The 20347-nt window shown below is 41.5% G+C and overlaps 1 protein-coding gene across 1 annotated transcript in view; it reads left to right on the top strand.

The window, feature by feature from the left end:
- cntn4 (contactin 4) overlaps positions 1-20347 on the top strand; it is a 222764-nt gene that overhangs the window by 183359 nt on the left and 19058 nt on the right. Inside the window, exon 12 of the mRNA XM_050038775.1 lies at positions 8643-8770. Coding sequence (XP_049894732.1) covers positions 8643-8770 — 128 coding nt within the window. The remainder of the gene's footprint in view (positions 1-8642; positions 8771-20347) is intronic.

The raw sequence follows: 20347 nt of genomic DNA, 5'->3' as shown, positions 1-20347 counted from the left end.
TGAAGTGACTTACATAGATGGTAAAATGTTTACACAAGGCATAAAGTTTCATGAATTCACTGGCAAAATGCAGGTGTCAACACACGTTAACTTATTAGAAATTAAAATGTGCTCCTCCTTGTGTTGTTTGATTAATCATCTTTGAAAATTTAGCTAGCTGGTAAATCCTTCTATAGTATAATGTGCACATGCAGTAATCATCAATGCAAACAAAACAAATAAAATCAAATAAAACAATAATATAAATATATAATATAAAACAATCAAATAAAATTGCTATACTCACCAAATAATTAGTAAGATGGGGATGGATCAGGAATGGTGGGTATCTAGCTTCACATGTGCAGCTCAGGCAATGCTCTTCCCAGAATGCCCAAAATACTGCATGATAGTGTTAGTTAAGATACTTTAANGGGATGGATCAGGAATGGTGGGTATCTAGCTTCACATGTGCAGCTCAGGCAATGCTCTTCCCAGAATGCCCAAAATACTGCATGATAGTGTTAGTTAAGATACTTTAACGGTAAAGTGCCGTATTTTAGGAATACATTACAGTTCTGTTAAAAAACAGTGAATGTACTGTGATTTAACAGATTTTCTTTAATATTAACAGTAAAGCACTGTATTTTTAAAAAACACCTTAATACTGTTGAAATCTTGCTGTAAATTTACAGCAATTCTTTACAGTGTAGTAGTGTGAGCCTCAAGTTATTCTGGATAATGTAGTAACCGTTGTTGTGCTACTGGAAACAATGAGAAGCAGCCGTGTACATTCGGTGTAAGGAGGAATAAACAGTTAAGTCATCTGCTGAGTCCGCATTATTATGTGAAAAGAATACTCTGACGATTTGGGAGTTATGACCTTTCTCTATCATTTTCATATTGAGACAGCGGTTAGCATGGCATTTGTAGGGGGTCAGTACATCTTGCGCGGAGGGATACACTGGTGAGCAACAGCTGCTCTGGGACAGGTACGCTAGGTCACTCGGTAAAAGCAAACAAAGAAACGACACGTACTCACCCGACTGAAAGCTGCCCATCAGCTCCTGCAGGCCTGGGGCGTTTTTTCCAGTTCATCTTAGGAACATGAAAAAAAATTTCAATCACGCCAGGATTAGTGATTGCTGCAAAGTTTTCATTCCTTGTGATGCACTCTCTGCGGCTGTTTTCCTCCTGATGATATATCTCCCCAACGATGGTAGCACCGAGGGAGCGGAGGATTCAGCCTCTCTTCTCGCCTGCTCAGCATGCAACACATGGGAGTTCCTCATCTGTGTACTCCGGCTCAAACAGGTATGGCTCTGGGTCTGTGTCCACTACAAGAAACTCTTCAAAATCGCGTTCAAAGTCGTCCATTGCAGCTACTAAAATCCGGAGATATTGCTAGGCTAAATAAACAGCTGAGTTTTGTTTACAAGCTACGTCTGTGCCTGCTCACCGGTGTATCCCTCCGTGGATCACAGCGCAGGATGTACTGACCCCCTAAGCGCAATGCTAACCGCTGATACCCAGCCACTGGATGTACAGACACAAAAAAGATATCGATCATGTTGTCTCAGTATGAAAATGATAGAGAAAGGGCATAACTCCCAAATCGTCTGAGTATTCTTTTATGTGAAGATACACAGTGAAGACATAACATAATCCTAACACAGCAAAGCTGTTACCTGCAGCCTTCGCTTGCAAAGCTAACGCTACTAACGTTAGGTCAGTCCAAGTAATTAGTGGAAACATGCTAACATGCTAACGTTACACACAAATTAGTAGTAAAGTAAGACCTGTTCATAAATGTTCTGGTGTAGCTCTGAATTTCTTATAAACTGAGGACAACTGCCTGCTGTATATTTGTGTTCATGGTCACAGTCACAGATAATTTTAGATGATGCTCCTTCGTTATCCGCCATGACATCAAAAGTACAACCAAGTCCTCATAGATACATCTCTGGTAAAACTGTTAGGTGTTATGTGTTCAGCAATGCCCGTTGCGTACTGCTTACTCGAAGAACACTGTAAACACGGCTCCTTCTTCTGTGGTTTAATCGCTGCGGGCTGCTGCGGGCGAGCAGAATCACTTCCGCCTCGGGTGCCGTATTCTGGTTTGCTGACTTCCGCTGTGTGTCCGACCCGAGTGAGGCTACGCTAAATAGCCATATAGAGAAAGGCTTTTTTGTCGCTGTTGGGTTCAAATAAATATGCGGATCTTCAAGGGGGTGTGATACGAACTAGGGACAGTTTTATTAATGGTAAAAAGTTCCGCACAGCTGCTTTAAGTGGGCAAAGTCATGCTTGATATATCTATTGTTTTTTGCAAGGGGATAGCTTTAGCTGACTCTGTCTTAGCTTTTAAATCATGTTGGGCATAGCTTTACATTTCAAAGCACCTCAGAGCTAATCATCTCCTATCATAGAGTCATGTTGTAGTGCTCTGATAATTTGCAACAGCTAATGATCCATGTGACAAGGTAAGAGCCATTGGTACAGGTCTGAGTACAGCAAAAATCAATATCAATTACACCTTTATTGGAGAATTGTCAAAAGAAAATGCCCAAGTGTCCCTGTTCCTCCAGCGAGAACCAATGGCTTTGTTGACTGAAAGAACAACAACAAAAATCATCAAGGGCGTACCTGCTTTGTGGTGTAAAATGGAGAAGCCATCACACAGGTGGCTGTGGCTCAGGAGGTAGAGCGGTCCTCCACTAATTAGAAGGTCTTTGGTTCAATCCCTGGCCCCGGCAGTCTACATCTTGAAGTGTCCTTGGACATGACACTGAACTCCAAATTGCTCTAAATTGTGCGTGTGAATAGTTGTCCCTCCTGATGAGCAGGTGCATAGTAGCCTCTGCCACCAGTGTACAAATGTGTGTGTTAATGGGTAAATGCTTGCTTGTGTTGTAAAGGGCTTTGAGTGGTTGCTAATTTTAAGCAGTCCTTTTATTTAGATGCTGTAGAGTTACATGTAATGTCAGTTTTGCTTCCAGAACGCCGGCATGGTATCTAAAATCACTCACTGGGGCAGCATTTTGTTGCCATTGTTTGTTTCAGTGCAAAAAGCAAAGCAGGGGTGATGGCGGATCTTCTTTACGTCAGTATTGCTTAATTGACTGTTGACTTTGATGTTGACAACTTCTCAAGAAAGGATATTGGGGGCATGTTCATTTAGTCATGATGCTGCATATAGCAGACATCTGAGAAGTTGTACCGCAGTTGCATGGCGCTCGGCAGGTTGTAGCGTCCTGGGTCTACGCTGCACAGCTGGGCTTGATTTATGCCACTGACAAGGCCGTTTCTCTCCAGCACAGCACACTGTGGGGAACCTTAGGAGAGACAGCCTTTCAATTTATCTCAGACAGCCCCTCCCCCCTATACACTTCAGGGTTTTTAAAGCAGTCAAGAGCATAGATCAACACCTGAAGTTAGGTCCCACCCCTTGTCCCGGCTCAGAGGATATGGTGACCTCGCCTCTTTCTCCACACACCCGCCTCTCGCCTCCAGCGCTGTTAGCAACGCTGACGTTTTGATACAATTATGATTAGAAACATCACCTGCAGGTAGGTCGATGATGGTCAATGTGGGTCGGAAATAGTAACACAGACACACCTCACCTTATCTGTGAGCTTACCATGGCAGGCAAACACAATATCAAACACATCCCCTCCAGTACTTTTTTCACACTTACTTTTTCCATTTACTTGTCTGGTATTTGGAAGTGGATGGCTGCTTCAATGGTGAGTTGAGCAAGCTGTGTGTGCACTGAGGCAATAGTCTTTGTGTATAGAAGGCCTTAGCTGAGACTAATTATTTGGTGGAATCACAGCAAGCTTGCGACGATCTCTCTTCCTGTGGTCTCATGGCTGAGTAATCCCACTGATAGAATCTTAACCCCTATTTTCACAAGCCTGTTTTATTTACCCTGTTAATTAAGTAGAGACGCATACAGGCCTCCACCCTGCAGTCATGCTACCAATCAGCCATGGCATCTCAGAGTCACTAAGTATTCATGAGCGGGCCTGTTTGAAACTCTCAAATCAGAATCTAATCTGTGATTAGGCATATTGTTTGTATGTTGAATTTTTATGAGTGCACTCTTATTCTTCGACGGCACCAGCCAGTTAATGTGTTTATGTAGAAAGCGAGCTAACATGATTTCACTATTTGAGCATGAGGCTCCAGCTGCTGAAACTCGCTCTACATTCCCGGCCCACACTTAGTTCAAAGCTCTTTACGCACAATTTTCTTGCATTTTTTGTGACTCATTATTTGGATTGTGACAGTTTCCTCTCACAATGTAGAATTTATCAAACAGATCAAAGACAAAATATGTCTGAATGAAACATCAAAAACAAGGCTTTCAAGTGCCTTTTTGATTGTGAGGAAGCTTACAAAAAGCCAACGTCTGCATCTGTTAACAGCATCTCAAAGAGAATGTAAGGAAATAACAAAAAAACAGGCTTTTTTGGACCGGGCTCTTTTCTGCGATTTCCACTTCACAGTGCCCGTGATAGCTGCTCTGTGACTGATGTTATTTGTCTCTTTCATCTTGTCACAGAGCAGGGAGGATCAACACTGCACAGCCCCTGTCCTCAGAGGCTTGATCTCACCCAAAATACACAGCTGTGTTTTTCGGGATTACACGAGTGCATTTGGCCATCTCGCCTTGTTCGAAAATAATCGCCGCCTTTTAGGAGAATTATTGCTGTGTCCATTAAACCTGTGTGAGGCAGGGATGAAAGGAGTGGCACTTGTGTTCATCTCACCTTTGAATTATTGATACCTGTCCCTTCGCCGGCTTCTCTCGGGATGGAGGTGGGAAATGTCTCCTCGCGTAATGGGCACATTGCGCGGACATGTTGTCAGGGCCACAGCAGGGACGAGGGAAGGCAGGAGAAAAACTGAAATGTGTTAATAGTAGGCCAACATCTCTTATTCACTACTGCTGTGCCTGGGTTTTACTGTATTTGACCTCATCTGCTCTTACATTAGCTTCAGACTGAAATCAGGAACACTTATGCAGAAAGACGGTGTCTCCCCAGTCATAATATAATGCCTCAAATACAAGGTAGAAAATGCAGTGAATGGCTAAGAACAGCCACAGCTCCTCGGGAGGGCTGCTGAGGATTTCACTCTCTATAAGAGCAATTGTGCTCACATGCAGCACCACTTGTTCGGTCTCCTCTTACAAGATGCATGGTGCACAAGACACATGATAGCTGTTTTGTCCCCGAGGATAAGGGGATTGTGGATATACAGAGCACAAAACACAAATGCAGGTATTTAGTTATGTTGAGGTATTGCTGTGAGCCTGCGCTGGTTGACTTGAATTGGGTCAGAGCTTGTTTTAGTTGCAATAATGTGTTTTCCCTTTTGTTTTCATTCTCACTGATTACAGACAGGGCACTAGTTAAATGTCCAGTGTGTAGGATTTAGGGGGATATGTTGGCAGACATTGAATAAGTATGTTTTCTTTAGTGTATAATCACCTGAAACTAAGAATCGTTGTGTTTTTGTTACCTTAGACTGAGCCGTAGGGAGCAGGTTCTCGTCCACGGTGTCCGCCGTGTTGCACTGCCATGTTTCTGCAATAACTTAGAACGACAAACCAAACACCAGCTCTAGATAGGGCCAGTCAGCTGCTGTTTTAGCAGCCCCTCTACGACGAGCCTAACATCTTCAGAGAAACACAGATTTTTTTTAACATAAATTGCTTTATTCAGTGTTTTTTACCAGTTTAAATTACCAAGTCTGTTTGTTTTAGATGGAGGAGACCTCTCCGGATATTCCATCTCCCCGTAAAAACCTCCTGCACGTCTGGATCTTAAGTTATCAGAGAAAAAAGATGTGAACGCATTAGCAGGTGTTGCCCTAGCAACCTGTCTAAAATGAGCCGAATACATCAGACAAATACTAATTTGTAACCATTCGGCTCCCAGTTAAAAACCTCCTGAACGTCTGGATCTTAAGATATGAGAGAAAAAAGATGAGCACGCAATAGCAGGTGTTGCCCTAGCAACTGGTCTAAAAATCAGTCGTACAGCATCCCAGAAACACTGATTTGTAATGTAAAACAGCTTTATTTAGTGTTTTTACCAATTGAAATCACCAGGTCTGTTTCTTTCTCACTGCTACTAAATCCTACACACCGCTCTTTTTATTGATAATGAATGTATATGTGGTAAAAACTCACTGTAATACAGAACTCTTACCTTTAAATAACATGTGTCATCAAGACAAAGTTTGCTATAGACACAGAGCGCCAGCAATGCAGTGTAATTAATGTATAGTAGCTGTTTTAATTGTGCTTACTCTGCTCAGGGTTATGGCCAGTTGTAGGACTGTGGCACCATTTAGTGGGCCATTTTCTTCAAATTTATCAGGCTCCAGGTTTGATGTCATTAGCTGTGGGCCATCCCACACAGCGATATGCCCCTCATGTAACTGATGGTCATTGTTGGCTACTTTGCATTCAGCACTTTTCTCTCTCCGCCTGATATAAACCAAGAAGTCTGCACTCAGCAGCACCATGTGGTTTTAGAAGTAGATTCTCTTACACTAACTGTCTCTGCATTTTCTTATCACATCAACAGCTTGAAAAAGACCCTATGTTGACACTAAAAGGGGGTGGGGGATGTAACACTATGTCACACAGTATCAACCGCATTTCACAAGTACATCTAGTTAAATGCATCACTGGTGCAAACAAGGAAAACACCTTGCTCACATAACAGTGAAAGCTGATGAACTGTTTTCAGTGCCATGTGTCATTTAGATTTCTACCATGGCTATTAAACTCCCCTGCTTCAGCTCCGACTGCACCGTCAATTATCTTTAACTGTCAGATGGTTGTTTCCAATCAATCAAAAGCAGTGGAGGAATACATTAGAGCTAATTTGAGGGAGTGACATCAGTCTAGAAAGCTAGAGTGCTGTTACAACGGGTCTGTTACCTTGGCCGTGGTACACTGTTAATACAGTCATGTAAGTATTTGAATACAGTAGGGACAAACTGTTTTAACTGGTGCTTTACAGTTAGAGCATTGTGAGGTTAAAGGAATGGTCAATAATCTGTCAGATAGATGAATGTAAATACTACTGTCTAGAAAAGTGATCATAAAAATATGACACTGTTTTTGTAAGGGAAAAAAAAAGGCTTGTCATGTGACTGTGCGGATCAACCATCGACTTTCACCCAGGAGGCTGGTATTCACTTCAGCCAAACCCTGTTCTTTTTTCCTAAAGCTAACCACATGCATGTGTAAGCTTTATTGTCATTATATGTTAAAAACAGCAGAGCCAGGAGCAGCTGCACACAAGCGCGCAGCCATCTTTGGTTTGTACCGACTCCTGAGAAAAATATTTGCTCCACCTCAGCGTGCATGGCTTAAAGGCCGTCAGTTTTGGATCATGAACGGGGTCGAACGCGCAAATGATGGGACAGTTTTGTGGTATTGTTGTCAGAAAAGACTGACAGGAAAACTTACGCAAGTCCAGAGCATCACTCTTTGAGTGAGCTCCCTTGTCCTTATATCGAGGGGGATTCAGTGGTGAGGAGATCTCCAGTAGGTGTTTTGGAAAGGGTAACATTTGCCTGTACACTTATATGCCTTGCAACGAGGGGAGACTCTAGAAAATAGCTAACAAGCAAGTGTTTGGGGTTGTTTTTGTATTCTAGTGTGGATGGAGATATTTTGTGAAGTCAAGGCTGTGTACATAGATTATTTTAAAAAGAGGGGGGAAAATATCTGTTCAAAAAATATATCATATATTAAAAATATATGTGTAGGCAGAGCCTGAAGCTGAAGGGAACTGCAGAGTCCAGTGACAATTCTCTGTGGGTTAGTCATTTCAAGTGACCCCTTCACAATACACACAGTCATTTGATCCATTGTGAAGAGGAAAAATATTGACTGTAGCACTTGTCAGTGTGTTCCTGCATATTTGTAAACTCATCCACATGTCAGTATCTGTGTATGAAAATAAAAAAAAAACGTGATTAAATAACATCACCTCTCCGTCTGCATTCCTGACTTTGCTTGAATCTCTAAAACCCTCGTCGCCATCTCACAGTGAATGAATCCGTTCGCTGTGACTCCTTTGACTCGTAGGTGAACAGAGCAATTTACAGGCCACACATCATTCCCCCCGTCACAATCAGGCTGACGCCGTTTCATATTTACAGTTTGCAGATTCAGCAGAGCATTGCACATAATTAAAATTCAGCGTGCTTTGATGAGCTGGTCCACCCTTGATTTCCCACAGTACCTTGCTTTCAAGGGCACAATTTCCATTTTTGCTTGTTATTTGGAAAATGTCAAGTTTTGTTAAGGCCTTTTGACCTTTTTTTAAGCACTTGTGGCCACTGTATAAAGGGCATGGAGCCACTGTTGTCCTAGATATCTTAAAGGCATGTGCTGAATTAATCACCCCTGAAAATACAATCCTATTTCTCATCGTTGTCATCTGCAAAGAAGCAGAATTTAATTAGAGACACTAAGAAATGTTCTTTGCTGTGTTAGTCACTTGTCTTTGCTGCTTTGTCAACCCTTTGTCACACAGTTGAAATTCTACGATATGTGCATTGCAGCATTTTTACAAAAGTACAAGCTGATGCTGCAGCAATAATTTAAGTTTTCTGTTTTTTAACTACAGGGTCACCATCTTGGACAACGGTAACCTTCGGGTATGGAATGCAACCAAATCTGATGCAGGTCTCTACACTTGTGTGGCAAGAAATCAGTTCGGCATAGCAAGCAGCACAGGAAGCGTCACAGTTAAAGGTATTTCCTGTTCCCTCTTTAAATTTCATCACTGTCTCTTTTGCAGTTCAGCCAGCAGGGACCCTGACCAATAAAGTACTGGACACCTTTTTCAAATGCATGTTTTTCACTCTGACAGCATGTAGAGTTGCTTGATGTTTCATTCTGCTCCCAGAAAAAAACTAACCTGAAGTATTCGATTTTATAAATAAAACATGACCAACACAGAGAAGGACACTGATTTTTGAAGCCTCCAACCACCTCATTCTCTTCGTCTTTTGATAAGTCATAAGGAGCAGGGCTTTATCTCTGTTCTGTCATCACCAGAGAGACAGACACACCTTGGTTGCCGTGTCTGTTTGCAGAGGTGTTGAAAACATTCAGCTCACTGCCTCGGTGCCTCCACTGTCAGAGGATATGCTGTGTGAAAATTGCCGTGTTGTGAGATTATCTGGGCTGGGGATTGTGTTTTTGCTGTGCTACTGTGACTTATTATACTTCGTAACAGAGCAAGTGACCATTTTACCATCACTAAGTGTATTATTTCAAATGTTATTTTACGTAGCTGACCTTGCAATATCAGATCACTTAGGGGTTTTTTTGTGATTTGTTGTCCATTATTCCCTCAGTCTACACAAGATCAGCAACTGTTGAAAACATGGTGCATCAGTGAGAATACAGGTGCATTGTTCATGGAAGCTATCTCTGCACTGTCTGCCCTCACTTTCCCCTCTGTAAATGAGCTTCTACACTATTTCAATTGCAAAATTGAGAATGCCATCAATGTCACTGCACCTGCTAGTCTTAAATCATTATCTGGCAAACAAAATGCACTATGGAGAAATGATGAATCAATAATGATCTTAAAAAGGAAATGCGAAAAAGCTGACTTTTTGAGTTAGTGAGTTAGCTCACGTTAACTCATTTGAAGTGAAACTCAACATTTGCAATTTAGAACTGAGAAGCATTAGGCAATCCTTCTTCTCTAGCATCATCAGCAACAGTATCAGTAATGCCCATACTCATTTTAGTACCATTGACAGGCTGACTAATCCACCCATGCCAATTGCATCTGAACTGTTTTCCACTGAGAAATACAAGTCTGCTGACCTCTTTAGTAATAAAATTAAAGGTGCTAGAGAGCCTTGATTCATCTGTGATTACCAACTACAGACCGATATGAAACCTGTTCTTTCTAATTAATCAGAAAAGTTCTCTTGTATCAATTAAGTAACTTTTTAATCTTAAGTGGTTACTTTGTTAAATTTGCTTTTGACAAATTTGACTTTACAATACTACTGGGCAGACTGGAGAACTGGGCTGGGCTCTCGGGAACAGTGCTGAAGTAGTTCAAGTCATATGTTCAGGCAACATGTTCTAGCATCCATCTCTCACATTCATCAGCTAGTGCTTCAAAATATGATGTTCTAGGTACACCTTTATCAGTTTCCACCTGTTACATGCTACAGTTTCCTTTCAAAATAAACTGCTGTATTTATAGAAAATGCATGTTTTGGCAACAGTTTTAGTAAGCGGCATACTACTTGGCTAGGTTGAGAACAAAGATCATGGTTTGGGTTGAACTAAGTATGTTTGTTATGTCACTTCACTTGAATCCCAAATTTTCACTTGAACAGTGGTCTCCTAGGTGAAAGTCCTGTATTTCAATGTTGACGTTCTTGCTCTTTATCGTACATTGTCGCAGTGGATGGGTTTGCATTGGAGTTAGTTGAAAGTCTGGCATTTCATACAGAAAAGCGCTTTTAAATAAAATGTATTATTATTATTATTATTATTATTATTATATGCTAAAAGGCTGCCTTGGGTATCTGTGTTAGACACTGAGGGCCACTGGCAAAGCTGCCATATTTGATGCTCTGGGGATGAGAATAGGTTGTTTGAGCACAGGAACAATTTTGTCTCAACATGATGTGTGTGGTTCCCCAAGGCTCAATGATGGGAACTCTTTTGTTTTACATTTACATACTTCCATTTGGCCGTAAGATACAAAACAATGACATCAACTATCATAATTATGCAGACGACACCCAAATTTACCTTGCTCTGTCACCAAGTGACTACAGTCCAATAGGTTCTCTTTGCAAGGGAAACGAACAAAGAAATGATTGTATGTGCTTGAACTTTCTCCTGCTAAATGCAAACAAAACTGAGATAGCCATCTTTGGTGCAAGAGAAGACTGAAAGTTAACGTCCATCTCAACTCAATCTGTCTCTAAAAGTCAGAGAGCTCGGTGCAGTTTTGAACTCAGAGAAACTTTAAATGGCATATCTAACCAATTACAAAGTCAGAATTATATTCTATCATCTTAAAGCAGAGCATATTCAGAGGATACATTACTGTAATGGTCCTCTCTCTAATCTTCCCTAAAAACACACTTGAAGTTTAGTTCATTCAGAAAGCAGCTGCAAGAGTCCTAACAAAGACCAAGCAAACTGAGCACATTACATCAGTTCTCAGATCTCTTCACTGGCTTCCAGTGTATCAAAAATAGTGTTTAAAGTTCTGCTGCTTGTCTATAAATCTCTCAATGCCTTAGGACCGAAATTAATCTGAATGTTTTTCACCATATGAACCCACTCAGCCTCTCTAACTGTTTCAAGAGTGCAAATTAAACATGGAGAAGCAGCGTTTAGTTACTGTGCACCACAGAGCTGGAACAAACCTCTAAAGGATATTAGACTTGCACCAACCAGGTTAAAAACCAGGTTATTATGCACTGCCTTTAACTGGACCCTAAATACCATGAACCATCTCACAGTCCTCGCCTTCCCATCCTATTTTTTTGTTTCTGTTCTTAAAGTTTTAATTTCCTTTAAAAAGTCTATTCTTTAAGTTTACATTTTCATATTTTCATGCTGTTTGTCTTTCTTTCTTAATGTTACTACTTTCCCTTTGAATTGTCTTTGACTTTGAAATGAGCTATACAAATAAACTTGCCTTACCTTTATTGAAATTGAAGGTGAGCTGGGTATAAAGTGCAGTGGAGTGGGTGGCTTTATTCTCTGCACTGCTGTTTTTCTGTCCTATTTCCACAGGGGATAGTTTTCGCACCTCCTCTAGTTCCTGGGGGATTTGCTGACATATTCAGTGAACTATACCCTCGCCATGACCTCCTTTTCACAGAGGTTGCACAGTTCATTTGTGTTATTGTTATTTGCTCCTCCTTGACCTTCCTCATCGCTTGGCTTGTGCAGATTTATAGACTTATTGATCTTCATTATACTGGCTGCAGGGAGAAAAGTGCATGCCTCATATTTCACAGGTTTGGTATAGATTTACATGTATATTTCAACAGATTATTGGTATCTTAGCTTTAAATCTGTTGGGCAAATCAGACAGCTGCCACTGCATTTCAGTTTCACTACAAGCAGCATATTTTGAGATGTCAAGACAAACCCTGTGGGCAAGATCGTGCTCGGCAGATTCACTCAGAGCCTTTATTCACCTGCCTAAGAGAGAATACTGCTCAGTTTAACCACATGTAAACAAGCAGCAAACACTAACCATGTGCCTGTGATGGTGTTCAGGAGACCTTTCACCTGTTAGATAATGAATAGCACAGGGTAAAGAAAAAACTAATACTGTGGTGCCAAAATCCTTTCAGTTCTCCAGACCATATGATGAGAAGTGCTGTTTTCCACCGCTCTCTGACGTTAAATCATTTTTTCATAAAGTCTCTGAGACAGAGCTGCTTCTTCTTCTTCTTCTTCTTCTTCTTCTTCTTTTTGCTTGATTTTTGCTCAAAGGTTCAGTCCATTAAATTGTCTTTCTTCTGCAAGTTAGCGATCTGTAAAAGCCTTTGAAATGCCGTGTCAACAGCACAGCGGCCTGCTTAAATATCAGTTTGTTTTTTTCTTCTAAGTAGCTCCTTTAAAACATGAATTAATGTTTAAGCCCACAAGCAAGTGTTTGATTGAATACTTTGAAAAACACTGATTCAAGTCCACGTAAATAAATGCGAAGAGGAATGTCCTATACTGTGTATCTATACAGTAATTCCTTTTTTTTTTTTTTTTTTTTAAATCAGAAACAAATTGGATAATGGAATTAAAAGGGGAAAAAACTAGAGCAGTTCTTTCTTCTGTAAATCACTATCAAGGCATGTTTCCTTTTTCTGTTGAATTATAAAAGACAGATTTAATATATTATGAATGCTTGAAAGTCGGCAGCAGTCGAGGATGCGGGGAGAGCTTAGAGTGCACCTTGCTGCTGATTTATGCTGATGCCTCCCATTGACGACTCTGCCTTTCAACAGAAATAATCAGTAACTTTTGCATAATTGAAATGAAGAAATTAACAGTATAAAATGTCAGTGTGTTTGTATTTTCGCACATGAACATGTTCATTGATGTGGAATTTTAAGCACAGCGCTCAACTTGGAGGCATAACAAAAAGCACAGCCTTGCAACACCCTGCCAGTTACACTCTACACTCTCCTTTTGCCCATTTATCACACACTGTGAAATGAAAATGGTACAGAACCCCCCAGCCAATCAATGTGTGCGGGGGGGTGAAACCTGCCGCTCTCTCTGTAGGTTCAGGTTGATGGCCTATATGTGATTTTCCAATCAAGCTGCGAGGAAACACACCCGCGTATGTCTTCTCAGCATAAATAGACGGCGCCGTTATCCACTTATTATTCCTGTGAAAGGGAATATGGGCTTTATTTGACACCCCTACTCACTCGCTTCCTTTCCATCATCATATGTTAAAGCTGTTTTCTGCAGCTGATGTACAAATGTTCCTGTATATGATCATGTGCCTTTCTGTCACAATCGATATTGTTTGGAAAATGGGATGGGGTAATTTACATGCACTATTTCATTGAGGATTGGAAACCTGTTTAGCGAGGAAAAATGTGTGTTGCGGTAGCAGCCCTTATGGGAGATGACAGTAGTTTATTCAAATTGACTTTGGTGATATGAATGCTGAAAAATACCTGTCAAAAAGCATTCAGCGTCTCCTGCTGTGAATAAGCCACCTAGCAAACAGTGGAGGAGCAGTCACAACAGATGAGGCCTGTTAATGTCCCCATTATTCCAACACTGGGGGGATATTAGCAGATTAATTGCACTTGATTATAGACGTGCTCCCTGAATTTTGATTACACTGGAGATGAGCCGTTGTAATTAGGGTTGCCTCCGATCATTACAGATGGTCAGTGAACTCAAAACTTCTGAGATCGTGCTGCGTTCACTTCTGTTTGCCTCTGGAAATTCTGACAGCAGTTCATCTTTCCAGCACTGCGACATCATTGCATTTGTTTTTAAGGTATTTGATGCTTTTTAGGCATGCTGGTGGCATGGCTCTAGCAATGGTACTGTTAGTCATTTTTAATTTAATGTCTCAACAACTATTAAATGTATTCCCATAAAGTTCAGCACGGACATTTATCTTCCCGTAATTGTTATCGCTTTGGTGACTCCTTAATTTTTTATTTAGCACCATCATAAGTTCAGAATTATAACTCGTCCAATACTGATTTGGTTTGTGACCAAATACCTGCTAAACTAGTCCTTTTACCCTTGGCTGCGCTTTGTGTCTAATGCTAGTTGGCTGTTAGCACGCTGATATGCTAAGTTAGAGGCCCAGTGTGGGATTTAGAGGCATCTCACAGTGAGGTCGCGGATTGCAACCAACTGAAACTTCTCCCATGTGCCAAGCATATAGGAGAACTAAAATGGCCGACGCAAAAACACAAATGAACCTATCTAGAGCGAGCATGTGGTTTGTCCATTTTGGGCTACTGTAGAAACAACATGAACCCGCAATGTATTCTTAGTTGCTTAGTGGTGCAGGAAGCCAGAAAAGTTTGACTTTCTGCTACATCCAGTTTAGCCCTCTGATAACTTGAGCGAGGATAAAATGATTTAATCATGCAGCTTTTCTAGACATTCAGGTTGTTAACTGACCGAATGGATCAAATCCTGATAGTGAAAAAAGTAATTTTATGGAGATTGTGACGCTCAAATAAAGTATCTACTAACCAGATGTCTCTTTCCCAATGTAAATCTATGGGAAAGTCTTTTGGGGCTGAATGGCATAATGAGATGGACCCAGAAGTTGTAGTTACATGGTTTGGCCACTATGTCAAATTGGCTTCAAAGTCCGGTGCACTCACTGGGGGCCTGATGTAGATATTAACAGCTTATTCTAAGGAAATGACAACACAACTGTTCTTAGTTTGAGGTGATTATAAACTAATGAAAACATAGTTATGAATGTTATATTCCATTTCTGCCAATATATCCATCTAAATTCTACACACTGCACCTATAAAATGGTGAAAATGGTTAAATGGTACTCACTGAACATCGGCATGTTAGAATTTATATTGTGAGTATGTTCTTTTTTCTTCTTTTAAGATTTTTTGGGTCTTTTTTGCTTTTATTGGTCAGATAACAATGTCCTGGAAGAGGGATCTCTCCTCAGTTGCTCTTCCTGAGGTTTCTACCATTTTTTTCCCCGTTAAAGGGGTTTTTTTGGGGAGTTTTTCCTTATCCGCTGTGAGGGTCATAAGGACAGAGGGATGTTGTATGCTGTAAAGCCCTGTGAGGCAAATTGTGATTTGTGATATTGGGCTTTATAAATAAAATTGATTGATTGATTGATAGGCAGACAGGAAATGGGGGAGAGAGAGAGAGAGGGATATGACATGCAACAACAGGAATCAAACCAGGGATGTTCCCCTTACATGGGAAGTGCTGTAACCATTTGGCTGCCAAGGCTACCCATTGAGAGTGTAGTTGAACTACATGAACACGCATGATGTCGCATCGGATGCTGTTAGTAGGAAAAATTATTTTAAAGCCCCTGCAAGGAACTTTAATTTTGAGTTGATTTTGGCGACCCTGAGGACAAAAGCGGTAGTGTTTTGCCGGAATGAAGCCTACATTTCCCATGAGCTCTAGTGCGTATTGTCGTAAAGACGCTTACCTGGCGCATGTGTTTGTTTTGGGGATGAATGAAACAACAAGATGGGAAAACTTTGCCCCCGCTCCTATCGGGGATCCCAGCTCACCTCAGCCGCGCCCCAGCTCCACCTCTCCGGCGTAAGCGCCACCACCGCCGGGGTAAACGCAGCGGTCAGCTGGTAAGGCTGAAGGCCTGTTTGGCGAGCACTTCCACGGCTTCTTGGACTGAGTATGGAGCGGTGCCTCGCCTCTTTATTTCTCGGCACTCGCTGGACCCTGTCGACGCCTGGCTGGTACCTGTCGTCGGCCCGGACAGCTAATGCTGTGGACCAGCTGGCTCCTGCCAGGATTGGGTTGGTAAATGCTAGATCGCTAGCGAACATAACATTTATCCTGAAGGATTTCCTGACGTGTGCCATCTGAGTGCCGTAAATCGTTTCGTCCTGGAAGCGACCTGGGGCGGACCCGGAGACAGTTTCCTAAAGGTATGGATATACACTATATAGATATAGCTTATCTTCACACCGATGGTCTCATTTGCTGTTGTAGGTCACGCACAGACATTAGCAGAAACTAGAGACTTTTGCATATCCAGTTAAAAGTTCCTTGTAGCGGCTTTAAGCTGTTACAAATGACCACACTTGAAAAGCCTGCCACCACAGAGAAGTGCAAGAGGCAATTATTGTATAAATACAGGGTTAACGGTGAACATTTTAGAAAGACTGCTGGAAGACATTGCACTCAGCTGAACATGTGAAAAATGACATAAATAGTTTAAAAAAAATTAAGACAAGGTTTGAAAGAGATGTTAAAAGGAGAAGTAAATGCTGGTTTTGTAAGGTTACAAACTATTGGAAGCAGCCCATTTTAGCAGTGAAAGGGAGGGAGGCCATTTCTAAAGAAGGAGAATTCTGGCCCGTTAAGTCTTGTTAATTAAATAAAAACTATTTTCAAAGATTATATGAGATTTAATTCCTGGCACTAGTCATTGCTTTAGTTTTTTGGCTTTTAGAGGTGTACGACAGAAGATAAATTTTCTGACATGAACCATAAAACAATCCAGTTTTAAACCAACATCTGGGAGGTGCTTTTCCAAGCAAACCCTTTTGTCCGCGTCGACTGTCAGCAACTACGTGAAATAAGTGCATCGTGTGCCTCCTGACAGCCATATAGAAAAATAATGAGCAGCCATCTGTCAGTGATCACCAGCAGGTTGCTACAGATGTGCCACTGCACAGCCCTAAGAATACAGTATTGAGTGCATCTTGTATGTATCTGTTGAGCGATGTATACAACGCCTTTTGGCAACTGAAGTTCACCCTTGAAAGACCTCTGATTTGTGCTTTGGAGGATAAGTGGTGTTCAAAAGAAAAATGTGTAAGTTTGTACTGTGTTGATAAAATCATCCTTCTTTGTTTGTTGATAAAAACCAAGGAGAGGAAAAACTGGGGATGGAATGATTTCTTTTCATAAAGGTCACCACACTTTTTTTCCAAAATGACCAGATTATACTTTAGAAAAGGCCTTTGTCCTGTGAGTGAAAAACCTTATCCTTTATAAGTTTGTGTTTGTCTTGAACCTTCATGCCTCTGCATCATCTGTGTGAATCTCAGTTTTGAAGGAGTCAGAGGGTGAGGGTGAACCTTTCTCTGTTAGATTTGTTTTCAGAATCCTCGGCTCACGTGGCCCATGGCTCTCCGATGCCCTCCTCCATGCATTATTCAAGCTCACATCACTCACCTTGTCTGGAAAACTACAGAGTGTCTATACACTCAAGGAGAATACACGCTTACACATTACAGCTTTAGACCATTAAAGCTAGGAGGGATTCTCCACAGGAGGAGGGAGAGGAGTGTAAGCATTATTCATGATGGCTGCTGTTTGAGGGAAGAGTGGTGAAACTGGCCATGTGAGGCATGTCAGTGCGCCTTTGAGAGGAGCAGGGAGTCATTTGGTAACTGTTAGCTCGCTTTGTTTTCTGGTCAACCATATGTTATGGTTGTGCAGCTTCTCTGAGTGTCCCCACTGCGAGCCACTGTCAGTAAGTCATTTGTTTGGCTCCCACACCTCCTTCACTTCCTGTGCTTTGTATTGGCATGTGATTGTTTCTGCTGTTTAAGGTTGGTGGTCCAACTTGTTCCTTGAATATAAGATAGTCATCAATTTCTCATTCATTTAATGGTCCTGTGAGTAGGATTTAGGGGTATATCTTAGTTTATAATCACCTGACACTAAGAATTATTGTCTTTTTGTTACCTTAAACCCTGTTTCCACCGAGGAGTATGGTACGGTACAGTCCAGTTGGGTACGCTTTTTTTCCTGTGTCCACTGTGAAAAGTTGTGGATGGTACCAATGGAACCGTTCCGTACTGTCCCCATTTTTGGTCACCCCTTCTGTTGGGGTACCTAGCACACAGATCCAGTACCAAAAGGTGGAGCTGTGAACACCGCAGTCTGTTGATTGGTCAGTAGCAGATGGTCACTCTGGTAGAGTTGGGGCTGGTTTTGAGGTTTGTGTAGCCACTGTTCATACCATGGAGAGTTTTATCAGTAAACTGTAACTATAAAATGAAAGGATGTTTTGCTGCCTCTCACAGCAGCTGGAGTTGGAGAAGAAATAACTTTATTCACTGGGCCAACTGCCCGTGACTTTTAAGGTGGAACGTTTACTTGTAATGTTACTCAATGCATGAGTTGATGACGTGAATCAATCAACACACCTTAAATATTCCATGTGACAACTTTGACCATTACTTTAGTTTTTATGTGACATACACTTTTAGTAATGAGTGGATCTTCAAGCGTTCATATACAGTATATATTAATTTCAGCCGGGTTATGTGACAGAATATATTCTAATCCTCACTCAGAGAAAAAACAAAGCGTTGAGGAGTGTCGTATGGGCTATGGCAACACTTAATTCCCAAGCTTGCCTGAGAAGGAATAAATGCACAAACCCGCTATTTTTAAATATCCCATGGAGAGAGACTCTCACTGCAGCCTGTTTTATTTTGCTCTGAAAATGTCGGCGTGCAGCCTTGTTCTGTGGATGATAAACAAAGTGCAGACTTCCATCTGTGTCACTGGTAATGAGGAAATACAGCGAATGCTGGACGGAGCAATGAGTGACAACAACCCCGCCCACATTTAAGGGTACTGTGTGCAGTGGAAATGCTAGGGTCTAGGTACCATGTCTGAAGGCTTAGTTTTGGTTCCAAAGGTACCACACTGAAAATGTTTGGTGGAAACAGGGCTTTAGAGTGAGTAGGCGGACTTCTTCTACAAAGTCAGCCATGTTGTTTCTACAGTAGTTCAGAATGGACAAACCAAAAGTGGCTCTAGATAGGGTCATTGGCGTTTCAGTTGGTTGCAGTCTGCAACCTCACCACTCTATGGCACTTAATCCTAAACACTAGACCTTTAAAGGAAATGGCCACTGACCCTCATGCCGACAAGAAGTCCAGTGTAGTTTTTGTATCCACCAAACTCCACAGCTACAGCTACACTTGAAAATGTGATAAAACTCCACTAATGCATTTCAAAAATGGCTCGTCCATCGTAATCCAAGTGCCCTGAAGCCGCTGCATGCAAAATTGACTTGAAAAGGCGGAATTTACTCCACTTTTATAGCATCATTTCTCACTGTGGTCAGTTAGCCTGCCCTGCAGACGTGCTGTGTTTACACTCGCACGAGACTCGAGAACTAGCACCACCACTAGCCATCAGCTAGTCTCGCACGGAGTTAATTATGTCTTTTCAAGTCAATTTTGCATGCCGCGGCTTCAAGGCACTTGGATTACGACGGACGAGCTGTTCTGACATTTTTGAAATGCATTAGTGGAGTTTTATTACATTTTCAAGTGTAGCTGTTATTCCGGCTAGCTGTTATCCTCTGATACCCTGAACGAGTTTGGTGGATTCAAAAACTACACTGGACTTCTTGTCAGCATTAGGGTCAGTGGCCATTTCCTTTAAAGGTTTATTTACTCCGCGCAAGACTAACTGATGGCTAGTGGTGGTGCTAGCACGCCTGCAGGGCAGGCTAACTGACCATGGTGAGAAATGATGCTATAAAAGTGGAGTAAATTCCGCCTTTTCAAGTCAATTTTGCATGCCGCGGCTTCAGGGCACTTGGATTACGACGGAAGAATCGTTCTGACGTTTTTGAAACGTAGTTTTATTACATTTTCAAAATGTGGGTTCCATGCACTTCAAGTGTAGCTGTTATTCCGGCTAGCTGTTATCCTCTGATACCCCGAACGAGTTTGGTGGATTCAAAAACTACACTGGACTTCTTGTCGGCATGAGGGTCAGTAAGTTCTGTCTGTATTTTCATTTCAAAGTGGCCAATTCCTTTAAATATTTAACAATGGCGGGGGTCTATAGTTTAAAGAGCTCTATCAGGTATTATATTGCTCAGCATTGTTTTAGCTTCTCAGAACACCTATATAGAGGAAGTTGGGATTGATGGTTGGCCAACAAACATGTCACTTTGACACAGGAGACCATGGCACTCTTTATTAGTAAGGCAATATTTCACAGGTCTGTTATTACCTTATCATTTCCTAGGAGGTTTCCAGAACAAAAATATGTGATGTCAATCAATCAATCAATCAATTTTATTTATAAAGCCCAATATCACAAATCACAATTTGCCTCACA

Source organism: Epinephelus moara, chromosome 24 (assembly GCF_006386435.1).
Source record: "Epinephelus moara isolate mb chromosome 24, YSFRI_EMoa_1.0, whole genome shotgun sequence".
Taxonomy (NCBI): domain Eukaryota; kingdom Metazoa; phylum Chordata; class Actinopteri; order Perciformes; family Serranidae; genus Epinephelus; species Epinephelus moara.
Note: the sequence above shows the minus strand (reverse complement) of the source record. Positions and strands in the feature narration are given on the sequence as shown.